Source organism: Phaethon aethereus (assembly GCF_964289735.1).
Source record: "Phaethon aethereus genome assembly, chromosome: 2".
Classification (NCBI taxonomy): Eukaryota; Metazoa; Chordata; class Aves; order Phaethontiformes; family Phaethontidae; genus Phaethon; species Phaethon aethereus.
Genome location: NC_138582.1, coordinates 151,196,461 through 151,222,552, shown reverse-complemented (window position 1 = coordinate 151,222,552; position 26,092 = coordinate 151,196,461). Strand labels below are relative to the sequence as shown.

The following is a 26,092-nucleotide window of genomic DNA, read 5'->3' as shown; positions in this document are numbered from 1 at the left end:
CTTTATGGATTTACAGTTCAGTACATATAAAGCATCACACATTTCCTTTTTGATTTCTTATAGGAAACGGATACCTCTTCAACTTTTCCTTCCTGTAATTGAAGAATACTCTTAATTTCTTTAGTGCTGTGTAACAGCTGTCTTCTTGTTTCTCACCTGCATGTAGGCTATTTGTCTAATCTGGCACACCTGATCAGCAGTATTTTTCAGGCCACTTTTTAATCTTCTAGGGAAGAGAAAAAATTCTTGCTCTGCTTTGCTTCAGTTTTCTAGTGTATTTCTGAAAAGTTAAGAGACATAGTGTAGTTGTTACTGGTTTCTCTAAGATATCCTTTACTTTCTATCTTTTCTTCTGCTTGTGTATCTATCTATTCTGTGGCTGGTACTACATTGTCTTCTGAGGCGACAATGAAACAGAACTCCAAATCAGGATTTAGAAGTACAATAAATCATTTTTGTAACTAAAGAGAAACTTCCACTGGGGAAAGATCTGCCTGTCCTACTCCATCGGGTGGATAGCACCAAGAACTACTTCAAACCAGAGTGCTTCTTAAAGTGCCTTTTACCATGAGTGTTATGTAATGTTCATAGGTGTTATGTACTTAAAACTGTCTCTGAAGTTGAATGAGGAAGAAATGAAATGGTGTATTTACGCACCAAATTTAAAAGACCAGGGTTAAAATTGGCTTGTAATGCCTCACTATTTAGAAGTTCTTACATTCAGTTAAGTTATTGAATGTTGTTTTTTATGGAGATATTCCAGAAAACTGCTTTCAGTACTGGAATGACTGATCTCCTTCTAATTGAGTGAAACTTGGCAAGCCTCAGACCTACAAGAAACACAAAGAGTACAGGTACAATACTTTGCTATAAAAAAGATTTAATTGAATACTGTATTTCTAAAATCTTTGTAGCTGAGAAACCACCATTTTGTTTCACTTATTGTTCAGGAAAAAGGCAAAATGTAACCAGAAAACAATAAGATCCAATTTGCTCATTCCTCAGCTGCAAAATCTGTTTTCCAAAATAAAACTTTATGCTGCTTCTCTCTCCTTCTAACAAATGTTTTGGTGACTTGCCGGCAAAAATGAAAACAGGAAGAAAGACAATAGTTTGTGAAGAGTTTTTTCACTTGGGAAATATTACTTTATAGTAACTGTAGTGTAATCTGTCATAACTCCAAATATAACAGAGAAGAACAAAAAGAAAGCAACAATGGTAAGTGCCTCCCTGGGTATTTCATGGTAATTACAGCTCTCTGGCTGAGAGCGCTGATGACTAAAGGCAATTTAGAAATTTAAACTGACCAGTTTGATTTCTTTCCTTTTAGGTCGAGATCACTCTATTAACCGGCATGTAGATTGACGGTGTATCCAAGATTTTCTGGAGTGAGATGCAGTTTCAGGAGACAGCCTTCAAAAATGCGGGCAAGAGAGTGACAGAATCAACCATACGAAAACCAAGGTGTATTTAAATGATAGCCAGAAGGGTATCATGACCGCCATTTACAGTTTACCTTGACTGCCATTGCTATTTTGTACAGTTCTTAATAGGGAGGAGATGGTGTGTCTAGTTGTCCTGTACATACTATTGCAAAAACTTCTCTGAATATTCTTTTCCATGAGGCAGATACACTCTTTAATGTAAATTAACAGGTTATTATCTTCAGCAGTGAGCCATGGGGTGAAATTTTAGAAAGCTGACTACAACAGTATTTAAAATTTTCTACAAAGACACACAGAAATTCCAGCTCAGGAGGGACCAATTTGCTACACCCATGCCTCTTTCAGATCAGTTTTGTTTTCAATATTCCTGTACTCTAAAAAGACCATAAAGGTGACGGGATTTTGGTGCAGCACCGTCATTATGGAAATACCACCATTTTGGTGAATTTTAGTCCTGTGCCCAGTGGAACAGGAAAAGCAGTGTGGAGAGTGGAGGGGCTGCTGCTGGGCCTGAACACGGGGCGCAGCTGTGGCAAGTTAGCTGGCTTTTAATTGCAGAAAGGCCTAGGTTACATTTTTTAATACTCCCGGGAAACCAGACAACGCTAACGGTCACATTGTCCCCAAGGGATAAATAAAAATCATTCAAAATCAAAACCGAGACCAAAAAACCACAGTTAAACTTCTAAGCAGAAAACCTTGCCGTTTTTTAGCTCTTGTGTTTGAACGAACTGCATTCTTCAACATAAAGCTTCAGCAAAATACTAGGGCAGGATTGTTCCTGTACCTGCCAGAGCTACGGCGTGTGGAGGGCTCTTCCTCGTCTCCCTCAGCCGTTCGGAGGGCAGGTGGCCACAGACACATCTCCTGCTCCACTGACCTGCTTTGGCTTGTTTTTCATGGCCAGAGTACTTGATCCATTCTCAGCTGGGCCTGCTGACAGAACAGGGTGGTTTTGCCCCCGAATCCAGTCATTTAAAAGGAAAAGCTACTTTGTTAAAGGAAAGTTGTATGGCAGCGTAGGACTTTTGGCTAGAACTTGTCCGTTACGGGTAGCCTTTGGAAGGTTGCCAAATGCTCGCTCCCAAGCTGCGTGGCCTAAATCAGTTTTTTTTTCCCCCAGAAAATTCAGCAGGAGTGGCTGTTGGCACCTATCAGGAGAGAGCAAGAGGGGCCCCAGCTCCGGGTGCTGCCCTGCATGTGGATGTGCCAACAGAGGACCGGTATGCCCAGGTGCCTTCTCCACAGCCGCGGCTGAGGCTGGCGCGGGTGCCGGGCTGAGCGGGCAGCCGGGGGAACACGGAGGGGCTGCGGCAGAGGGGGAGCGGGAGGGAGAGGAGGCCGTGCAAAGCAGCAGGGGAAGGTGCCAGGAAGGGGGAGCACGGCTGCAGAGAGTTGCTGGTGGTCTCCGAAGCTGGAGGGTAGGCGGGATGGCGGTTCCTGGGCTACCAGGAACTCCCCGCAGGCAGACCTCACACTGCACAGGGCAGGCGTCGTGCCTTCCCTCCCATCCCTTGTAACACAGGGCGTCCGGGATGAAAGTTGTGTGTCTGATAGGATCATCACGTAGGACACAAGCTCTCCTGCATGTTGATAGCAATTAGCCTCACAACTGCAGCTCGTTCGGACGTGCTCCATTTGTCTGCTTCACCTGCCACGTGTATGATTTGCTGCGCGTGCACGGCAGTGTGCACGTGCCGTACGTTTAGCTGGGACCGTCCTGGCTTTATACGTACCATCTCTAGCCCTGCGTTTGGTAGGACCGCAATCGCTGACGGCTTGTGGCAGAGAAATTACCTGTCACTGACATGGGAGTTGTGGGAGGGCGGCCTGTACCCAGCAGGAGGTACTGCAGAGAGAATTCCTTCTGCCCTTCCCTCTAACACCCTGCAAGAATAAATCACCTACTCGGCTCTAAATGGTGCTTAAGTGATATAATGGAGTCCTTCCCTGGCCTGTAGACAGAGATAATGGCACTTTGATTTAGCACGGATTAAAACTCTTTTAGCCTGATGTTTGTTTACTATTTCAAAATAAATATTTTACAACAAAAAGAAAGTTGAAAAATACAATCTTACTATAAAAGCAAATCTGGAATAAATGGAATAAGGAGAAGATGGCTGTTCTTTAACATTAATATTTGTATCCAAGGATATCCTAAGGGCATGCAAGGGAATTTGACATCAAATTCCTTAATATGTGCAGGACATAAGAGAGTTTTGGAGCTTGCATTATAGGTCAAAAAAGAAGAGAACATTTGTTTGGCCTCTGCAATGCAAGTGAAACAAATTAGTGGATCTGTAATTTAACTATCACATCCATTAGCACAGCTATTAAAGGTGGTTGCTTTTCCGAGTTTTCACAGGCAGTTTTGATTTTGGGAGGATTGCCATGCTATTGGCAAGCTATTAACTATAGTTTTTTTCTCTGGTAACTTTCTGATATTCTGTGCTGAAAATATGACTCATTAGTATGACTCACATAAAGTGGATCTAGATAATGCCACTGTGCAAGTTCCTACTCCGTGCTCCACAAGCTGCCTTCTCAGCCTGCCGGTGACCGAGAATATGTATCAGGAGCATCCACTAAGTAAGTGATTTCTCCCCGTATGTGCCACATGGAGGAGAACTCAATATTCATACCTCACACTTGATAGAATTCATTAAATATATTTTGCTAAATAACACTCTGTATTACATATTCCTTGTCTAATATTTGCCCACAGAAGAAGTATTTGTTATGTGAACTGAACGCCTGGTTAAGAAGAACCAAATGAGTACAACATATTTAATATTTATTTGGTAGCACAACACAGTAGACACAGTGGAGGTGAGAGAGAATGCAAATACAGCAGGAAGAAAAAATGTTTAAAGGGCATAGATAGAACATGAAATATTTCTACATGGCTACAGTGATTCTGAGAAAAGTAAGCAGCAATACAAGCTCAGATATGTCTGTTTTAGAATTTAAAATTTAAATATTTTAAGTAACAAATAATATTTAAGGACTGTAAATGACAATTCCCAGCAGACATGCTAAAATTATACTGCTTCAGGAGAACTCCAGAGGTGATCCACTTCTCTGAGATCTGGACCAGTTGGGTTCTTTGTGTTTAGGACAACTTTTATCTTCACTGACAGGTTCTTAGTATGAGAAATCTTTATTTTTACTTTTCTATTGTTCTAGTCTGTCATACAGTGCGTGAAATTCATACCACAGCAAAATCTAGTAACAACAGCAAAACCCCGCACATGGTTGAGAGCTGTTAAAGTTCTGTTGAAGACTACTTACTGGAAAAGTTAGCTATGGAGAAATTGTACCAGCTAATGGGATTTTTTGAGAAATTATATCGCAGAATTTTGGCAAAGAAAGTGCTTTGGGCAATAATTTGTTTTTCTGAAAAAAAAAGTTTTGCACTTGTAATGAAAGTAACATGCCCTTCTTTATTTTCTGAATATATTCCTTGAGAGCAAAAGGAAGTCACAACTGTACAGGTAGAAGAAGGATTTTGGCCATTTATGTTACAATATGAAGAAAACTGAAATATAATCTATCAGCAGCAAGATGCTGTGATATGTTTAACACTGAATTTTTAATTTTATAAAAGCAAGTGACTGCAAGAAGTAAATATATCTCTGCTTGCCATCATGTGAATGTAAGAAAAGCTATATCAGACATTATAATGCTTATTTTAGCAGGTATATGTTTGCATATGTAGCTATGGGTAGGACTGGTTTCTAGCTATGTACCTTTTCTGCTGTGTGTGTGTAATTGTGACTATCCAATCCAGACTGGTCTTCCTAGAAATTTCTTTTTGGTATCTACATAGACTGGAATTCCTCTGGCATCAATGGATTTTTTTTTCCCCAATCACAATTAAGTGCACTGGTATATTTAATATGGAAATTGAAGAGTTTTTACAGGATCTTTCTAAGACAGACACGTGTACACATACATCATTTTGATGGTCTTCGTATGTTTAGTTAGTTTCGCACTGCCTAACAACAGTCTGCCAACTTAGTAAATGCAGGCCTGAAATGTGACAACTCTACCACTTGAAATTTCAACTTTATTTTATGAAGAAAACATTTGAACATCCTGTGCGAATTTTAAAGTATTATCCTCAATTTTGAACTGGACAGCAATTACCACAAGCAAATTCTATGGTACAGAAACACCAGTCTTGAGTAAATGTTGTAGTTTATGCTCATCTCTCATAGCTTTCAATTCACTCTCTGAATAGACTCAGTCCTTTTATTGAAGTGATATCTCAAAACTCAAATGCTGTCCATGATTAATCCTTACATAGATTTGCTGTAACAAGCTCTTCCCTCGTACTGTTGGCACATTGTGCTTCTGATTGCACAATATCTCTGTGCATGGTCACAGTTACGTGTACTAATTTATTTTATGGTGATGTATTTTGGCTTTGGATTTGACTGACTGTTTTTCTCTTCTCCTACATTATATGGTGCTAGTATCTTCCTTTCTTAGGAGGGTATCTTAGCAAATGTCACAAACATACATAACTACCATTTTAATAAATGAGAGATGCGTGTTATGTACTGACAAATGGAATTGTATCATCTGAGACTCTCTCTTCATAACAATAAGCAAATTCTCTGATGATATTTAAGCTCATTCTTTTCATTTGCCAAATCAATTTTTTTTTTAAAATTATTATTCCTAACGTCATGTGGTAAAGCAAAGAATACAAAGAGGGACCAAGGAGGAACAAAACGGTACAAGAAAGAATTGTGCAGAGAATTAAAATCAACTGAAATAGAATGTAAGTGTTAGGATACTGGTTGCAGGTATCGCTGTAATTACTGTTGTTACTTTATTTAGTGCCTAGATGGTTCTCGTTTTTCCTGTACAGACACAGCATAGTGTAGGACCTGACAGAGACATGGTAAAACCACGCGCACAAAGAGGACTGAAGCAGTTCTCACATAGCAGCCATCTTGTGGCACCTCTTCATGGTCCTCCAGTTTGCTCTCCCAGCTATTGTCTTAACATTAGAGCAAAGTTGGAAAAAATGGTAAAGATGTCCCTCTGGTGTATTTTTAGGTCTGCACACTTTTTTTTTTCTTTCAATCACATCTGCAAGTACTGTGAAGTAGAAAAGGACCTTGGAAGGGTCATGCATCTATGAAACAGATACAAAATGTTCTCTCCGGAGAAATAGTTCTTTGCCCCCTGGTGGTGAATTAATTTTGAAAAATATTACAAAACACTTTTAAGAAAATTTACTTGCAATTAAAAAGAGATACTAATTGCTTCAGTGAACACAAGTAAAAGCAAACTGCTAGACAATACTTAATGTGTCAAATACAATTAAGGAAAATCCTGTTATGAACAAGCTTCATCAATCTGTGATAGTCACTGCAGAATAGAACAAGAGGAATCAACATCACCATTTGACAACTGTATGAGACCTTCAACATTTCAAAATCATGTTTCTTATTTTGCTTTTTTGGGGGAAGGTTAACACAAATGTCTTGACAACATTGTGTAGTCCTGAGAATTCCTGATTTCCAGTGCTGTTACATTATGGACTATGGGAATTATGTTCATCTGCACAACATCTTTAGATATGCCGCTGTCTAGAAATCAGTAACATCATCCATACAGTGAGAGCTCTCATTCTAGGAAACTACAATAACATTCCCTGGATGAAAATTTTAAGAGCTGTACATATATCTGAAAGTTGCCTGGTGGTTTTCAGCTTGCGTATGCTGAGTATCTCCATATGTGAATAGAGTACCAGGATGTCGTTCTTAGAATAGTAATAACAAAACTGACATTGGAAGTCATCCACTTGCAGTTTAAGCCACAGATCATTTTGAAAGGTGTCAAGAATACATTGTTTAAAAAGATGGCATAAGCCTTCTAATCACTGATTTTGTTTTGTCTATTAATTCTTGTACCTCCTAAACTTCTGCCTAAGACAGTGCTTCCCCATGTTGATGTTCATCTTCAGGAAAAGACGTATTAAAATATAATGACAGACTATTGTCATGTCATGCAGCAAAACATTATGCATTTATGCTGGAAAAAGGCCATTTATAACAATCAAGGCTTTCATATGTTGGCTTTATACTATTAGGATATGGCTGATATTCTGAAAATGAACTGTCTTTTCCTATCCCACGGTCTGTGAGTCATCTTGTATGATGTCAATGTGGCTTCAGGTAGTTTTTTGGTTTGGAAAACGGCATCACAGGATATGGCATGCTCAGTAGGCAGGGATTGTTTGGGTTTTGGCACTAATGATGTAACATGAGGAAAAAGAAAAAAAAAAGAGTAACATAGCTAAAAGAGAGAACTGAGCTGCCCAGACCAGGCACAAATTAGCTATTTCCTAAATAATATTCTTTCATGTCTGATGGACTGTAATAGCTTTCTGGTTTTAGCTCTGTTGCTTTTGCTTCTCTTTCCATTCCCACACTTCTTGCTCATTACTTTGACTTATGTCTGGCCTAAGGTAACAGCTGGTCTACACAAATGGCGTATTCCTTACAAATCTTTCAGTGGGTAGGGTTGCTAGAAAGTGATGCTGTCCCCGCTTCTTTTCCCACTGCCACACTGGATGTTACCTTCCCTCGGTCTCCACTCCATTCATCTGTTTGTGTGACTACGCTCTAAACTGCAGCTGCAAAATGATCGGGCTTTAAAGAAAAATCCCTTAAAAAGGCAATAACCAGACCAGTTGCCTATCGGGATGGAGCAAGGACCCCTCGGAGGAAGGTTACTGCCATCTCGCTCACCGTTTTTGCAGGAGAACCCTCTCATCCAGTGCAAGTCCTCAAATGTTCCCGCCAGCTGCAAAACAGAATTCCTCCCTCCGTTCTGCTTAGCCTCACGGCTCGGGGAACAGCTTGCTTTCAGCTCTCCGGGTCTAGTTATACAAAGGTTTTTTTTCCAATGGCAAAGCCAGTTTAAGCCAGGCAGTTTCCTGCCTGCTCTGCCCTCTTGTTCGTGCTCCTTCATCACAGTTCGCTGTCCTCTTGATTGTGCCGATGCAGCTGTTTGTGGGTTGTGTTGTAAATTGGATCACTGAAATAAACCCGAGGTTTTGTGCGCATAAGCGTATATATGTGTGTGTGCAAACAGCTTTTTTTTTTTTTAAGAAAAAAAACCCCCGACCTGGATCATTTCAGTCATTTGATTTATAATGTGGCCCACAAAGAGTTGAATTAGCACAGTTGAGGAGGCAGCGAACAGTGGCGCAGAGGTGGGAACAAGCGCCTGGGCTGGGGGGAGGGCGCAGGGAACTCTTAAGCCAGCTTTGTTAACAGAGAAAACCACTGTTACGGCACAAAACCATGTAGAGCACCTCAACAGCCGGAGCAGAAAACCGGAATAGACTGCAGAGCAGTCAGGCTCTGGGATTGCTGGAGATAAGGCTTTATCTTTAGGAAGCAATGGGGTGGTCCCTTAATAAGGTCTTTCCCCGAGATGTCTTCTGTTCGTTGGAGACATCGAAATCGCAGGCAGTTTAGCTATTCGGAATATGATCGTGTGAATCCTACTGGGTTTATGAAGCATGTTGGTCTTTCAGTGCTGTTAAAAATGCTAATAATAACTGGTTCATGCCGCGGCGGGCCTTGGGTGCTACCGTCAATTAGCGTCAGAACGGATATTTATTTAAACAAATTATTTCTGTATATGCTTCTTTCCCTGCCGGTTTGCCAAGGAGAGCTTCATGACCGAGCGTACCTGATTCAGTGATACCTGCCTGCCTGTGCAGGCAAACTGGGGGCAGAGAAAGGAAATGCCATCCTCGCCTTCGTAGCTCTCCGCATTCTTAAGGCAAAGGAGCTGCCCAGCTGCAGAGACTACATACAGCATTAATTTCTCTGATCCTCTAGCCATTTAAATGTCATGTCTGAGTCATAGAAAATAAATACTAATGCCTCCCAACAGGAGCAGTTTTAGACTGTAATGAAAAAGCTGAGAGTAGTCCTCTACTTTCTCCTCTACGTTTGTGTCGGAGTTCGCAGTACTAAGGTTTAAATCGTCATCGCTGGTCACCCAACTCACCAGTCCTTGCACGTGTCGCTGGAAATCTCTCACGTGTATCGTTGCAGGCTGACAGTGAAGGCAAGTGTTGCTGAATTTTATTATGTTTGTTTTGTATTTTAGGGCTTTCTCTGAAACCAGGAGAGAGAACTGACTTTTAATTTAACTGATTTATTTTATATTGTGGAAGCCTAGTGTGACTTGGCTTAAGTGAAGTGTTGGAGAAGGGGGAAGGACTCTAATGACTCACCAAGAAAAAATAACTTCTCCTGACTTCGAAGGGGAAAACAGAAGAATGAGAAGACAATAATGTGTCATTATTATGGTGGTGCTTATAGAATTTTAACAGCATTTTCTTCCCCAAATTTCAGTATTTGTTCTTGGGGCACAGGATGACTTTAACGGAAACATTTAAACTAATCTTATAGTCTAGGATTTTAAAAAAATAATTTTTAGGAATATTACATGTGGTATCAGGTCTTCTCTTCTAATGGTTTAAGAAGCAGAATAAAAATGAGTATTGAAATTTCCCACATTGTCAAAACCAATTGGAATAATTTAAGTATGCTGACTTAAATGTAAGATATCTCTTTAATTATTTAAGTATGCTGACTTAAATGTAAGATATCTCTTTAATATGTATTTTAAATAATCATAATCCCATTATCGTCACTGCATTTGTTTTCCTATTATTCTTTCTAAATTCACATTCCTCTTGACTGAAAGAAACCATAATTTACCTGAAGAATTCTGAGATGTTTCTTTCAAAACAGCTATCATCTGCTGCTGTTCTCAAAAGGCTTGAAGCCACAAGCTACCTGCAGTTGGCGGTCCGTGTTAGGACAGTTTTTCCTAGTCTCAGTGGAACTGAATAGATCAGCTGCTTTTATCGTTTTTTTTGAAGGCTGTTTTAACAGTTTCAGCAAGAGCAGCCAGAGCTGCATTTTTAAAGGGATCGTTCTTCCTAACAACTTCTGAATGATGAAAAATAAGATCAAAATAACAAATGCTTCTCTTTGAGGGTGACCATTGCACTAGATCAGCTTAAATAAGGAGGCTTAGAAGCTAATGAGGCAAGATGAAGTAGATATGGAAAATACAGAATGAGTCAGAAAAGAGGGAGAGTTTGGGAAAGCATCTATTAAGGGGAATGCAGTATTGTTATCTCATGTATTAAATAATCTTTACCCTGGTTTAAAAATACTACTACCCTACTGAACTCTTCATTTGCCTCTGGTTTCTGAGGGTACTTTGCATCTTTAAACTTTGTTCTACCACCTTATAAATAGGTGAGTTTTTGAATCCAAAGCTGGTATTTTTGTGCAATAAATCTTGGCAACAAAGGCAAAGGGAATTTATGCTATGAATACCGGTGTGCAAAACAGAACAGAGTAAGAAAATAGGGATGAGGGAAGAAACTGGTCTATACCAGGTTCAGTTACTGCAGCAAAACAAAGCAGCTGCTAAGCTAAGTAGCCCATGACTTTCTCTTTACTTTGTCATTCTCTAGAAAAGGATTATTTTTTATTGTCTCTGTGATGAAGTGGGAGAAGCATTTTTTAAGATGATCAGCAGGAACAGTTAAGCGCTCCCTTTTGAGAAGGGTGAATTAAAAAGAGCCTACATCAGACTGTTGGTTAAATTATCATTTCCTCGCAAATGGGTTTAGGTGTCTTTTCAGAAAACAGAGCCAGAGGCAGAATCATGATCCTAACAGCCCCGTGGGCATGCATACGGGATATGGAAACATGAGTTTAAATATCAATCTAATTAATATTTAAGTAGTTTATACAAAAGGGAACAGTTTTAATAGAATACCTAAGACCACTCTATACTTTATGAGTTGGAAAATTGGTGATGGTTATGTTTGTTCAAGTCCTTATTAGGAATTAAGCAGAGTGTATTTTAAAGCCACATCTTGCTATTCCCATAAGATATCCAAGGCAGGGCTCTACCGTACAGTAATTTTATAAATGGTGCCTAGCAGCTCTTAGGTGAATTCAGGTGCATAAAAAAGTGGCATTTGTTTTTTTCTTTTTTAAATTGGAAAAACTATTTTCTGAACATGATTCAGTTTGTGGGTATTTTTGGGATGAGTGAAACGGTCTTTACTCTTAAAGAGAAGATTCATATAGTGAGTTATTAACCAGGTCTGGCTTCAAGAGAGATGAAACAGATGGGGTGCTCCAAGGACTCTGCCCATGCCAGAGAAACGCGATTTAATGTTGCTAATTTGTATTAGGCCATTAAGTCTCCACCGAATTTCTCATCTAGCATTCTTGCTTATCACCAAGGTAAGCAAGGAAAGAATGAAAAGCGCAGGGAAAACGGCTTCAGAATCGAGTTCAGACTGGTGATACGCCGGAGTGGTTTTAGAGTAGGGCAGGTTACAGTAACCAAACCCATGATAAACTCAAGGCATTTCTGAGAAGTCCAGCGCGGCCCCGAGGCCGCGGCCACCGCCCCTCAGGACCCCCCTCCCGGCTGAGGGAAGGCTGCTCGGGGCGGCGGCCTGCGGGCCCGCTCCCCGTTCGCCGGGGGAGGGGCGTGGGGGGGGATGGCCCGGGGGAGTCCCCGGGGTCACGGGGGCCGCGGAGGGGGCTCGTGCAGCTCCGGGGAAGGGCGAGGCCGCTGCGCGGCGGAGGGAGGCGGAGGCGGCCGGGCAGGGTGCGGGGGAGAGGGCCGACAGGCGGCGCGGGCCGGCCGCGCGGGGAGAGCTCGCGCCAGGGCCCAGCGCGCCGCTACCGCTCCCTCCCGCGCCCGGCCAGCCGGCGGCAAGCGTCTCCGTTCCCCCCCCCTTCCCCCCCCCCTTCCCCCCCAACTTCGCCCTTCCCCCCCTCCCCTCGCAGACACTTCGACTGCGCGAGCGCCAGCGGTTGCCGGGGTACCCGACGTCACAGCCTGCGGAGGCGCCGATTGGCCAGGCGGAGAGCGCTTTCCCCCCCCGCACTCCCCGCTCCGTGGGATTCGCCGCCGGCGGGGCTGGGCCTGTCTCCTTCCCTCTCAGTACAGAGCTGCCGCCGGGGCGTGCGCGGCCTCAGCGGTGCCTCCCCGGCCACGTCCTCGCTACCGCTGCCGGGGCGGGGGTCATGGGCCGGCCGCGGCCCGCGCCGCGCCTCCGGCTGCTGCTGCTGCAGCTCCTGGCGCTGCTGGCGCTGCTGGTGCCCCGCGCCCGCGCCTGGGACAGCGGCGACCTGGAGCTCTTCGACCTGGTGGAGGAGGTGCCGCGGAACTTCTACGACTTCCTCGGGGTGCAGCAGGTGAGCGAGGGACCGGGACGCCCCCGCGCCGCCCGGCGCGGGCCCTCAGGCGCGCCTCCCCCGCCGCCCCTTGCCTCGGTCCCTTCCCGCGGGCATGGGCCGCGCCTGTCACCGCCGCCCCTGCCTCCGCCGAACATGGCTGGCTGGCTCGCCCCGCCCCCCGGCGCTTGCCGCCGCTCCGCTGCTGCCCGCGGTACCGGGCACGCAGCCGGCTCCTCGCCATCTCGCCCGGCGCTGTCAGCCGCTCCCGGCCCTGCACTGTGCCCCCCCCCCCCGCCGTGCCCCGGCTCCCGGGGCTCAGGGCACCTGTCCCTTCCCAGCCCCTTCCTTCCCTCTGCAGGGGCTCTGCTCTCCTTCAAGTACTCTTCTGTTTTTTCACCCTCTGGCCCCACCGTAAATCAACCCTCTCTCTCCCACTGTACCTTTGTGTGTTCCTACTGCCTGTTGCTCTTCTGAATATGTCTCCTTTTCTCCAAAGGCATCTACAGCTAGACAAAAGTAGCTTGTAGTCTTCCCCCACTTCCCATGCATATCCTGGGTCTGGCTGTTTCTCATCTTTTGCTCATTCTGCATAGCTGCTGGTTTCTTATCTTCTTAAGATTGTGCATCGCCATGTGTTGCGGCTCCTGTTTTCTCTCACGTGTGCCATGTGGTAGACTCTGACCCTTTGCTATGGTAATGGCTTGTAGATTGTTATATTTGTTTACTTTCCATGTATCTTTGTTATTGTGCATGGTTTTCTCCTCTGTTTGCTAGGCAACACTTGAAGATTATCTGAGAGCATTTATTATGCACTTTCAGTTAATTTTCATGCATGTGTAGTCAAGACAGGAACTCCTGTTCTGAACGCTTTTATTCCATGTTTTTTCGGTATGTTTCAGATGTGGTTGTTGGTTTTGCTGCCACTTGGTATGTTCAACTTGTATCAGTTGTCCTGGCTCCCACTTGATGGCTTTCCTCATTTCTAGGTGCTCTGCTCTGTATGTGATCTTGCTTGATCTCTCTTCATGCATCTTAGCAATCTTCTTTTCCTCTCCTTCTTCCAGTCAGTATTTTTCTCCTCAATAATTAAATACGCAATTCTTTACACTCTGTTACTTCACCTAGAGTCCCCAAAAGACGTTTAGTTCTTTGTTTATCTCCTAGCACCTCTACATTCTGGTGAGTGATACTGCTATTCAAATGGCTTCCCTGACAACCTTAAAAGTTTATGCTGATGTAGTTTTTTCAGGGTAACAGCAGTATTTTCAGGTGCATTTCATTAGGGCCATGCCTACAGTGAGAGGGAAGGTGTCTGAAATATGTAAGGGTCCTGTTTTGGAAACCACTGGCTGTGGTGATAGTTGGAGGATTCAGAGTCTGTTTCATCTCTTTCTTTGTTTTACTACTTCTTAAGTATCTGGTGTTAAATACTAGGGAATACCATCATATGTACAACACAGCAAACACTGCTACCCAAGTTCTACTTTCATGAGCCTAAAAATCTAGGTTTTAATTCATCGCCTCAAAGGCGATGTTAGATAATGTAGGGATACAAAATTTAGTTTGTTTCAATTAGTGATGTTCAGATCTGGTATGCAACTCTGTAATGTTTCCACAATCTTTTTTTTTTTTTTTTTAGGGCTGAATCTGTACCTTGCACAATATGTTTAGCAAAATGTAATGTTACTTTTAGCAAGCAAATATTCTGCTAGTTCACACTTCTACTCTACTAATCTTAATGAAGAACTTGAATCACTTGTAAAGTGCGAGCAGGGAAAAAGTTGGTGGAATTGGAACACAAATGAAGCAAAGTTTTGTTAGTTATATGCTAGGCACTCATGGCTATAATTATGACTTGAAGTGTAAATAGTATTAGATGCTTTGCACATGCAGCAGGCTATACCTGTGAGTACAGTAATAGAGTTGAAAATTGAGCTTCATATTGAAGTTGAGCTTCAACAGAGATTTGGAAGCATTGGAAGATGCTGTATAGGTTTACAGTGTGGAAGGACCTGTATCCTTTGTTCCTGCTGCTTGCTTGTCCAGCTCTGACCTATACCTTGAAGCTTCAAACAAGATAGCGGGAAGGGTAACTGCTCTTGTAATGGGGTCAAGGGAAGTGCACAAATCTCACGTGTGCTGTATCCTACCTTGGATGTCTTAACACAAAGCTGCCTTTTACCATAATGTCTCTATGTGCTGTTTGCATGTTTCTTCAGGTTTTCTGCTATAATTTAACCAGTAAGCTCCATTAAATGATAGTTTTATTTTGTACATTACTGTTGTTTTAGACGGGATGCCTTTGACTAGAATGCTGTGATTAACTTTTTGTAGTGATGGCATTAATGGTTTTATTCCCTGTGCTCAGGTGTTTTTCTTGGGATTTTAGCACAAGAGGGACAGTGTGTGTGTGACAATAGCCTTTGGACTGTTTCATAATCTTTCATTCATCAAAGCTGCTTCCTCCCCCCCCCCCCGCTTTTGGTGTTCTTTGCCTTGTATCATGGCCTGATAATCCTTTCTTCCTTCATGTACTTCTGGGGGAGGGAGTGCTTTTCCCTTATGCAGGATGTGACTTCTGTGCCTGAGATATGGATGCTCAACCATATTTGTTAACAGTAGTACATCAGGGCTGCCAGATTTTTTCTACATGTGTCATCTTGTGTTTTGAAAAAATAGGGAATGACTCCAATGGGTCCTTAAAGCATTAAAGCAACTTAGGTTTTCATGGGAGAATTGTGGTACCGGCAGCTTATTGAATCTCATACATGATGTCAGAAGCTGATGTTGACCTCAATTGACAAGGTGCAGAAGGCATTGTGGGAAGTCCTGTGGCTCTCTAGCATACTTTGACTAAGCCTCTGATTGCTGGATTTTTCCCTGGGCCTGGAGGGAAATGGTAATTGTTCTGTTCTGTTTTGTTGCTAGCCTATGCTTGCAGGAGTAAGGATTTTGCATTTTGTTGCTTTGAGGGCCTTGTGGAAGCCTCCTGGCATTGTCAGGTAACTGTCGTCCAGCACTGGTAGGTAGGATGTTAGGTTTGAAGCTGTTGTAGCATTTTCCAAGATCAGTGACTGAGATAGAGGAAGATCTAATGGAAGCTATTTTTGTTGTGAATGTGGAATGACAGAGGAAGAGTAAGATTGTGACTGTCTTGACTGTTAGAATAACTGTTCTTAGTGCTTGACTTCAAGGAGGGGTTGGCTGAAAATTCTATAAATACTCACAGAATGGTTGCGGTTGGAAGGGACCTCTGGAGGTCATCTTGTTCAATCCCCAAGTGTTAGGTCTAACCACCTAGACTAAGCAGCATCTGATTTTTACACAAGGACACAATCTGATCTGTTTGTTAATCCATCAGCTCTAATGGTAACATAGCATATAGAAGAAGTTTTGCATTGTTATGTTGTTACTATTGCTGTTTGAGCAATTTGGGAATTGCTCTACTTTCCTGTTTCTTTGGTGGCTCTTGAATTGATCATGTGATTAACTTGAACAGCTCATTTAAAACACTGCTGTTCTCAAGAACTTTGACCTAGCAGAATGGGGATGTAAGATAACCTTTGGCTTGAGAAAAGATTACATTTCCATGTCCCCCAAGTGGTTACTGAAGAACATAGAATCATAAACTCTTGACAGATCAGATATAATAATCATTTCAGTAATCACTTCAGCGTAGCCAGTTTCAAACTTAAAAGGGAAGCAAGACCAAATAGTATTAATCTAAAAACTCAGATGAAGCAGCAGAATTAAACCAGAGGCTATGCAGACTCAGTAATAAAATTACCCTGTTACCTGAGAATGTGAACATGCAAATGTGATGTCAACTTTCCGGAAAAATTCCAGGAAGATCTGAGGAGCTACAAGCTTGTATGGTGGACAAATGAACTGATCAAGTTAATTTTATTGTCTCTTACAGCTTTCAATAGTTGATACCTGCATAAATATGATACCTTCTGGATGAATCAACTTGGCATCAGTTGAACCTGTGGATCTCCTTGCCAAAACATGCTTTTGGTTATAACTGTTTATACGGCTTCAAGGGAATTACCTGCTCCTCTGCTGTTTTTGGCTTGCAGTAAGGAAGGCACTACAGGCCTCTGAATGTCTTTTGAAACTTTGTGATATGGTGCTTGGATACAAGGGATCTGATTAAAAAATTCTTAGGAAATGTTGTTTGTGAAGATGTGTTAAAATGCATGAGCTGTGTTGCTAGATTTGACCTGTGCAGAGCAGAATGTTATGTATCACTTAGGACCAAGGAATTTCTGAATAAGGCTTTGGCTTCTGCTGGTAATCAGATAAGGGAACAGATTTGTATTGAAAGTTCTGCTAGGCCTGTGCAGTGTATGAAAGCATATCTAGAAAGTTTCTCCAAGCGCGCTTTGAGGTACTAGAAGAGGCCCTGGGAGCTCAAGTTCCTGAGGGAGAGTTAACACATGGGTGGGGCTTGCTGGCCAACACTGTGGATAAATATGTAAAGAAAAATGTTGAGAGGGAGATTTCTTCAGTATTAGCTTATGCCTTCCTTGTGGCACATGAAATTTATTTTGAGCCAGCCTCTAATGCATTCATGTGGCTTTACTATAGAGAACTAAGAGCATTGTAACCATGTCATTGCTTGATGATGGCTTTGCTAGATGCTGCTGCAGCACAAAGTCAGAACTGCACATACAGAGCCTGATTTTGGTCCTACAGCCTGTGAGACACTGGTATGTTAGCAATTCCAAGAAAGTACAAGACACGAAAACCAAGGAGTCAGATTTCTTTTGGCTGTGGGAAGCCACGACCCCTCTAGATGAGCTGGATGTATTGGGCTAATAGGCTCCTTTCAAGAACGCTGGAACAGAGAAGCTGTGTGTACCTTGGCAAGTAGCAGGGTCTGACAGGGCTGCATCTGTAGAACGCAACATTTGCTGCTGAGGAATTGGTGTCCATACTGTTTGCATTTCAGGGGTGGTGGTGGTTGTTGTTGTTGAACTAATTCCAGGCTGGCTGCATGGACTCAATGCCCATTTGTGTTGAAGCATGCTGTTTGTGCATCTGGTTTTATGTCCTACAGTTCAGTTCTATCCAAAATGAATCCAGTTCATCCACTCCAGGACCATTTCATGACACGCCGTCAGTGGGTACAGTAAGGAAGTTTGCTTCATATGTGCACCCCTGATCTGCACTAAAAAATTGAGGTAGATGCACCTTTAAGACTATAGTTTATAGCAAATGGTTGATGCTGAATTTTACGTCGTGGCATTGCTCTGTAAGAACCTTACCAGGAATGAGCCCCACAACAAATTGTGTGGCTTTTGTGGTATTATAAGGCATTATGGGAGACTTAAGAAAATCCTCAGTAATAGGTTTTTGCATTGTCTGTTTTATGCAAGTGTGTTGACTGATGACATGTAGCATGTACATCGCTGCAGTTCTAAAGTTGTGAATTCATGTAAGTAAAGTTCTTGGACATAGATTTGATAACCTGTTTTTCAGAAAGAATGGCAATCTCTGAAGCTGTCAGTGTTATATCATTTGGCACTGCCATAGTTCTGGCTTTGAATGGGTCAGTGTCCAGAAAAAAAAATCTAGATAAAACTATTTTTGCTGTAGAGCTTTTTGGGAACTTTGAGTACACAGAATCATCCCCGCAAGTGGGAATAGGCATGTGAGGGAGAGCTGTATCTATTCAAGGAATGCTCTCAAGTCCTCAGGAAAAACAGCCCACCTGTACCCATACATGTCTTGTGTCTTCCCTGGCAGGCAAGGTGCACGTAAGGAGGACAAGGACAGGGAAGTAAGGAGGGATAGCCCAGAGACTCAGCAGTTTGTTTCTTCTTCCCAGTCACAAGCTGGATTATACTTCAAAGTCTTATTTTGGTTGCTCTTCTAACACTTAAGGCTGTTCTCCTCCCTGCTGCTTTTCAAGGTTAACACATGTGAGTGCAGTGTTGCTGAAATTGTGGAGAGTGCAGTGTTGCTGAAATTGTGGAGTGTGCATCATCTGCAAATGTTTCAGAGAAAATCTAGGTTGGTAATACTGCTTTAGTCTTCCAAGCTTGAGAAGATCTAGTGAGATAGCTTCACATGCATACAATTATGACATCACTTTTTCAGACTATTGTGTCAAAACTATGAGCTGTAGGCTTTTCTTGCTTCGTTTTGTAAGATTATCTTGTCTTTGTATGACAAATAGGATATTCACTGTGTCCTTCAAAAGTCTTGTGCCGTGAAGTGACATGGAGCGATGTAGCAGCTTGATATCTCTGTTACTCCTCTTCGAGGAATCAAAGTTTTTTGAGCTAGTGATTAAATATCATGTCTAATGGTCTAAGCCTGTTTCAAGATTGTTTTCTACTTCTTGTTCAAAATATATATTAAGCAGGTCTAGTAGTTTTGGAAGGCATTAGATTTTAATGCACTGTCAGCCGCAACATCAGAGTTCTGAGTTGGAAAGGTGAAATATGTTTCAACTTTCTTGCTCCAAACTTGCAAAAATAATTAACTTCTGTAATACACAACTAGGTGACAGTAGTATCAGACCTTTATTTGGATAATGAGGGGTCTTATTCCCGAAACTGTACATTTCTTAAATGATGGATGAGGGAGGGCTTCTTCAAAATTGTTTCTTTGACTTTAAGCATTGGCTACCGTTATGGCAGTTACAGCCAAAAAACCTCCCCAAAGCCCCTGAATATATTATCAACATTGAGGTAGTAATAGACTCCATTGCACTGGTTCAAACAAAAATAGCATTAAAAAAAAATCCAGATTTGTTTCTAGTGGCTTTATCTGTAATCTTGGCTCATTCCATAAAAGTAATTCTGTGGGTTTTGTCAGTGTCTTATTGAAACATAATTCTGCATCCCTTCATGGTTTTAAACTTCTTATTTGAATCTGTTACTTAGAAGTTATACATGGAAGTGAGATTTCCAGCAGTTCTGGAAACTCTGCTTTTCATAAAAAAATGTAAATTATTAAAATTGTTGAGATTATTTACTTGGCTCCTATAGAACAAAGTTGTTGCGAACTATAGAGTAGTTTAGTTACTCACAAGAGTCATTGTAGAGACGCACTTATGATAACTACTCAGATTTGTAACTGAGGATGGTGCAGGATATGGGTTTTCATATGTGTGTTTTGTTTTTGCCTTTTTTTTTAACAGTGCTGAACTTCCAGGTAAGTTGCTGATATATAATATAATCCATTCTGTAAGTGCCTTAACATTATGCATACGTGATACATGTCCCCTGATGGTTTTGTTCAGAGCTGTTGCATTTAAAAATGATTGAGACATCTATACTTGTAAAACTTGTATTTTCCATAAAAATGGGTTTTCTGTATTGTTTCCTATTAAATTTCTGCTTGGATGTTGTCCAAGGAAATGCAGGGTTTTTTTGCTTTCGTTGTTGGCTCCTTTCTTGAGGACACAAAAGTGTTTCAGAATCTACCTTTATAAGTAGTTTTAAAGACATTTACTGTTAACTTTCCCTGACAATTCATTCATACAATACTTTCCTGATTTCTTTCAGATCGTATTTTTCTTCTTTCTTGCTGTGTAGAAGGATGTATAGCAATAGGAAACTACTATTTTTGGGAACCCAAGGGAACTAGCAGTATGCAAAGTGCTGTGAAAAGAATAAAACAAAGAGTCTTGAATATTATTTTTTTTTTGTCTGCAGCAACAGTAATGTTTCAGCCCTTCCTCTCTATACTTCCCACTTGACTAATCCTTTAAGGATGTATCCATAATAGCTTGATCTTCAAGTTGCAGAAATGAAAAATGGGCTTTTTTTCTTCTTAGAAGTTCTGTGTTTGACCTGTAATTCATTGAAGGGAGTGACCAATTTCTTGGTGACAAATGGTAGGTAACTTGTGCTGGTGGCCTTTGGTGCTTACACAAGGCTGTATGTTTTATGCTTGTTTCAAATTCATCTCTGTTGCTGAAGTTCTCATGTATGTGCCGATGTTGATATCTAAAACAGCCACATAATTAATCTAACATAAGCTTTGTAAATTACTTTCCAGTGGGCTTTTTACTACTTGATTGCAGTGGATTGTGGTTATCATGTTTGCCTGTAAAGTCGTGTAAAGAAAAATCTTAGAGGCAGCTTTAATTTTATGTTGAATGATAAACTTTTTATGTTCCATCTAGAGTCATTTTACAAATAAGATTAACACCATTTTCTAATCAGATCTAGAGAAAACTATCGCTTTAAGGGAGATATTTGGAGGTATCTATGGTGCTATTTTAACTTTATGTACTTTGTACAATTTAAAAAAATAAAATAAAATGAAAATTCAGCATATAAAATGTCCCTTAGTTGGGTTGGTGCTCCATGTGCTCTCAGCAGACCCAGTAACAAAGAGCCTGTGGTGCTGTTGCACAGCTGAGCCAGTAAGAATGAGAGTATAAGCGATAACAAAGGTTTTTTTTATCTATAAGAATAGGTTTGATATTAAAATGAATAAAAGGAGGAAATCAGTGTATATCTGAAATGTTTTGGTTTTCCATAGCATCCTAGTGGGCTAACGCAATTCATGTGGCATATGAAAACCTGCAGTTTTGCTTTTGATTTGCTTGTTAGTGTTCATACTTTTGCTTAGCTGTATACTGTGCCCATAAAAAGTTTGCTTCTCTCATTTTTGGGTTCCTAAACAGTAGTGTGTTGGTTTTGTTTTTGTGTTTGTTTTTTTTTTTCCCCTGCAGCCTAAAATTGTTGTTTTTCCCTAAATTATGAGGAGATTTGGGGTTTCCTGTTTGTCCATCAGCCTCATTTGGATGTTACTAGCTGTGATTTGTAAAAAATCTAATGCATGTGGCAATGTGTTGTACACGTGGTGTATGTTACAGTTATGCAAACAATAACACAGTTTGAATGTAATACTTTAAAGCAGGGTTGTGTATCACTGGGCTGTCATCTGATGGATTGCTTAAATGCAAATTTCTTAAATGTCCTGGCTTGTGGTGCTTAGAAACTGTTCTTCTTGATGTCAAACAAACAAGCAGTGGAATGAGAAGAAAAGAAAATTCATAAGCAATCCCTCATCTCTGCTAGTTCTGAAATTCTTCCTTCTCAGTGTTAATCTGGAAAACTTGTGGACAAAACCAGAAGATGCATAGGAGCTGTTGAAATAAAGTCACCCTGCAATCTTTCTCTGAAGAGGGAAGGAAGAACTGGAGGAGTCTTGCTTTTATACATGGGCTATAATTCTGAAATGCTGCTGTGTCCAACACTGAAGTGCTTTTGCTTCTTGAAGGAAGCATTCAGTGCTGGTGAGAAAGCTGTGAAGTAGCCTTACTGCACTGATTTGGGGTGAATAGCTTCTCCTTTAAGGGGCAATAATTGTTTTTACGTACCCTTGAAAATATTGCAAATGATTCTGCAGAATGGGAGAGTAGAAGACCTGTATGCCATTTAATTTTGTGACAGTTTACAATCATATTAGTAATTGCTTTACTCGATGTTGTGTCTAACAGTGGGTACTACGGTGTTACAGTAGAAAAAAAAAGTCTGTAAAATTTCATCCTGTATGGAAGCCTCTTCCCATTTCCTAATTAATTATTAGGAATTACTTAAAATCTTATTCAATGTAAAGGAAATCTTGTTCAATTCAAGCACTTCTTTCAGTTGATTAAAAATTCAGAATAAACTTGTTTTCCAGCCTGTCTAGTGATCTGTTGAATAGAAAGTATTTCTTCTGTCAATTTGTAACCTGTGGGGTTTGTGGTTTCTGTTCCACTGAATATTTTCCTATTTGTGCTCCAGTAACTTTTCAACACTACAATCTAACCCAGCAACATTAAAAACAAAATAGTGAATTTGAATGTTGGACTGTATCTATTGAGAATAGTATTTCAACAGTTGAAATATAGATTCAGGGTATCAGCCAGTCAGTTGTCTCTTGCAACTTACAGTGGTGAAAGAACAATCCTCTTCTGTACAAAAGTTATGTACTATATTTAAAAAATCAGATATAACTGACTCACATTCATGTTCAGTTACATAGTACAGAGTTTCCATGATGGAGTGCACCAGTAGTCTATATATATAGTGTATCTTTTTGGTCTTTGTGTTCTTTGGTTGAGTAATACTGGGTGCTTAATCAGAAATCCGCTGCTGGACAATTAGAGACTAATCTGTCAGTGAATTACTGACCTGCTAATTTCCTCAATCATGATGATTTATGCCTTTCACACACTTAACTTACCTTTCTTACCTACAAATGGATATGATTTATAGACACCTTAATTTTCTGGTGGAGGTGCAGACCGCTGGTTATTGAACTTAGATTTAAAGACAACAGCTGAATTAGATCAGTAGTTTATTGGTTTCCAGGGCCCTGTGATTCATTGGCTGAAAATCACTATCTGTGTGGTTAGATATACTTTTGGTCGCTGTCTCTTGTGCAGTTAGATACTCTTTTGGTCACTAGAGATACCTACTTATGTTTTCTTTTTAAATTGTTACCTTTTCCTCAGTGGAATACCTCAGCATGCAGTGTGACTTCTGAAGAGGATTTATTTTTTGTATAAACATGTATCAGTTAAGAAATAATGTGATTTTATTTTTTTAAATGTTACATGCAATTGAGAATACTAAGCACCCTTGCCTTGTCTTGATTGCAAATGTTTAACAATAGTCTAGTATTGTGTCTCAAGCAATGGATCCTGGTGCCCATGAGGGCCTGTTTCCATTCCCTAGTCATCTTGGTCTGCAGTTAGGGCACCCCTCCATGTCATCCACAAGCTCCTTGGATGCCTTCAGGGAGGGCTGGATGCTGTCAGTGTGCTCTGGCTGGTTTTCACCCTTGTTTCTTATTATTTATATACTTCTTTTTTAAATTAAAGTAATAAAACCAGTGGCAATAGCTGGTGTTGCTTGGGGAGAGCATGTGAACCTAGCCATGTTTTGCACTCCGTTTGCCCCCTGTACCTCTGAAACCTAAAAACTGGCCATTAAACCTTGCTTTTTGTATCCCGTTCATTAATTTTCTATTTGTAAGACTGTTTCCTTCCATCCTGGGGCAAGTTAGTCCCTTTGATAACCTTTGGTGTGGAACCTTGTCAAAAGCTTTTTCAAAATTGGACTATACTATGTCTGCTGGACCTCCTCTATCCTTACTGATGCACTCTGAGGACTCGGGTAGGTTGGTGGGGCAGGGTTTTTCTTTGCAGAAGCCATGCAACATCTTTTCCAAAAGACCATGTTTATCCCTGTCCACAGCGACTTTATTTTTATAGCCCCTACTGCCTTTAGTAAAGATGGATGACAAACTTTCTGCTCTGTAATTCCCAGGATATCTTTGGGTGTCTGTGTGTGGGGTTTTTTTGTGTGTGTGTGTGTGTGTGTGTGTGTGTGGATGGGGATCACATTGGCAGCCTGCCAGGCCCTTGGTGGCAGTTTTTTGCAGTACTGGGTTACCTTCCTCACCTGCAGGTCTGCAGCTTTGTATATAAATTTCATTCAGCAATCTCAGATGAAAGCCATGGTCCTGGCAACTTCTTAGAATCTAATTTGTCTGTTTGGAGTAATATGTCTGTAGATTTATTTCAAGTTGAATTAGCTTCTCTTGACTTGTCTACTGCAAAGAATGTGTTGGTGTGGGAATCTCTTGAATGTCTTCAGCAGGAAAAATTCATTAAATTATTAAATTGCATGGCTGTAGCTTTATTCCTGAATGAAACTTTTCATAGTTTCATCACCAAGCAGTCTGTAGCTAGCATCCGGTTTTTGATTACATTTAAAGATCAAAAGGGTTTTGAAAATCAAATAAATTGCCACTCTAGTTTGCTTGGACAAAAACAAAAGTCCATATTAACAAGTTAGAAAGAAGTAGTCAGTATGGGTTTTTTAGCTATATGTTCCACGAATTCTACTGGAACTGGCACAAACCCTACCATGTTGCTGTTGTACTTACTGATCATTAGAAGGAAGAATAGCTGCTGTTACGCAGTTTTCCTGTTCTACTAACTGCTATGCATGTATGATTAAGCGCATTTTCTTAGGAGCTCAGGCCTTTAGCGGAGATCTGGAAGGAGTTCAGGAATGTATCATCTGCTTCTGGTCACTTTGCTTTAGTAACTAGCATTAACTCAGTCTTGAAGAATAATTCTCTTTTCAGAAGGTAGAGTGGAGGGCTTGGATTTGTATTACTACTTGAGTTAAGACTTAAGTAATGTTGGTTTGCGTTCCCCTCCCTCTCTTGACTTAAGATACCTTTATGCCATAGTAATTATGTGGATTTATTAATTAGCCAGCAAGGTTCTTACTGTCATGTACTGAAGTTTATTGTTTTGGAAACAATGAGATTATTTTACTCTAGTTATCCTAATTTTAATGGTACCATTTACTAGCAATGTCTTTGCTCAGTCCTATTGGTTTAAGCAAGCTTTTGGTATTGCTTTGTTTCAGTTATATAAATAACTGAAAACTTAAATTTTATGTATTCTGTTGAATGCTAACATTGTGAGGAGAAAGACATGACAAGGCTTTATGAAATATCCTCACTTCTAGAAGTTTTTAAAAGATAGAAACTTGCCGAAACAAAGTTTGCATCAGGGAATTTGTTTGAAATGCAGGAACTTTAAGTGAATATGTTAAAGCTAAAAGTTGTATTGAATAAAACACACTGAATTCCAAGGTGTAGTACAGTTCTTTAGTGTACAATCAGTTTTCTTTTTCTTCTAGATAGAGTTGATCTGTTTGTTGTTTAGGGACCTGATAAATTCATACTTCTAGGTACTATCAAAATAATTAAAACCTGTATCTAATCGTAGCTGTTGCTTCCATGCTGTGCATGTGCATTGACTAATGTCAAGAGATGTGAATTTAGGGTAGACTTGGCTCTACGCTAACATCTACATTGCTGAAATGATGCACTGAGCAATCAAGTTTGAGAACACAGAGAAACAGTAACTAGAAAAAAGTATGGGGTAATGAAAGACTAAATCAGACTGCATATTTTGGGAAGTCTATAGTTTTGTAGGTATTGCGTGCAGAGTTCAGATGGACAATTTCATAGGAGAGGTGTTGGTGGTGAATATTTACTATTTTGAGCTACCTTAACAGTTGGACCTAGGACTGCCCTGTGTAGGCTTCAGTTTGTCATAGTGCGACACCAAATTGCAATATGTAGGTGCAATTAAACATTATTTAGTGTTGCAGCTGATTTTTATCACGCATGTCTTAGCTTTATTTTGATTTCTGGGTAAGACCATAATGTTTAATTCTATCAGTCTCTGAAGATGTAAGTTTGAGTAGCCCGTATTTAAATCTGAAATGTTTAGGTAACTACATTCTCCCTATAAAAGAGATAGATTTAGAGAGGAATGCACTTGAAGTAAAAATCATACCTTAACAGTAGAGAACTTTAATCTTGATATTACGC

General features: G+C 40.8%; 1 protein-coding gene across 1 annotated transcript in view; it reads left to right on the top strand.

Moving 5' to 3' along the window:
* Nucleotides 1–12,559: 12,559 nt before the first annotated feature.
* The window catches only part of DNAJC1 (DnaJ heat shock protein family (Hsp40) member C1), a gene marked incomplete at its 5' end in the record, with an annotated part of 114,222 nt that continues 100,689 nt past the window's right edge, over nucleotides 12,560–26,092 (top strand). The window contains one exon of the mRNA XM_082014617.1: nucleotides 12,560–12,730. Within this exon, the coding sequence (XP_081870743.1) occupies nucleotides 12,560–12,730 (171 nt within the window). The remainder of the gene's footprint in view (nucleotides 12,731–26,092) is intronic.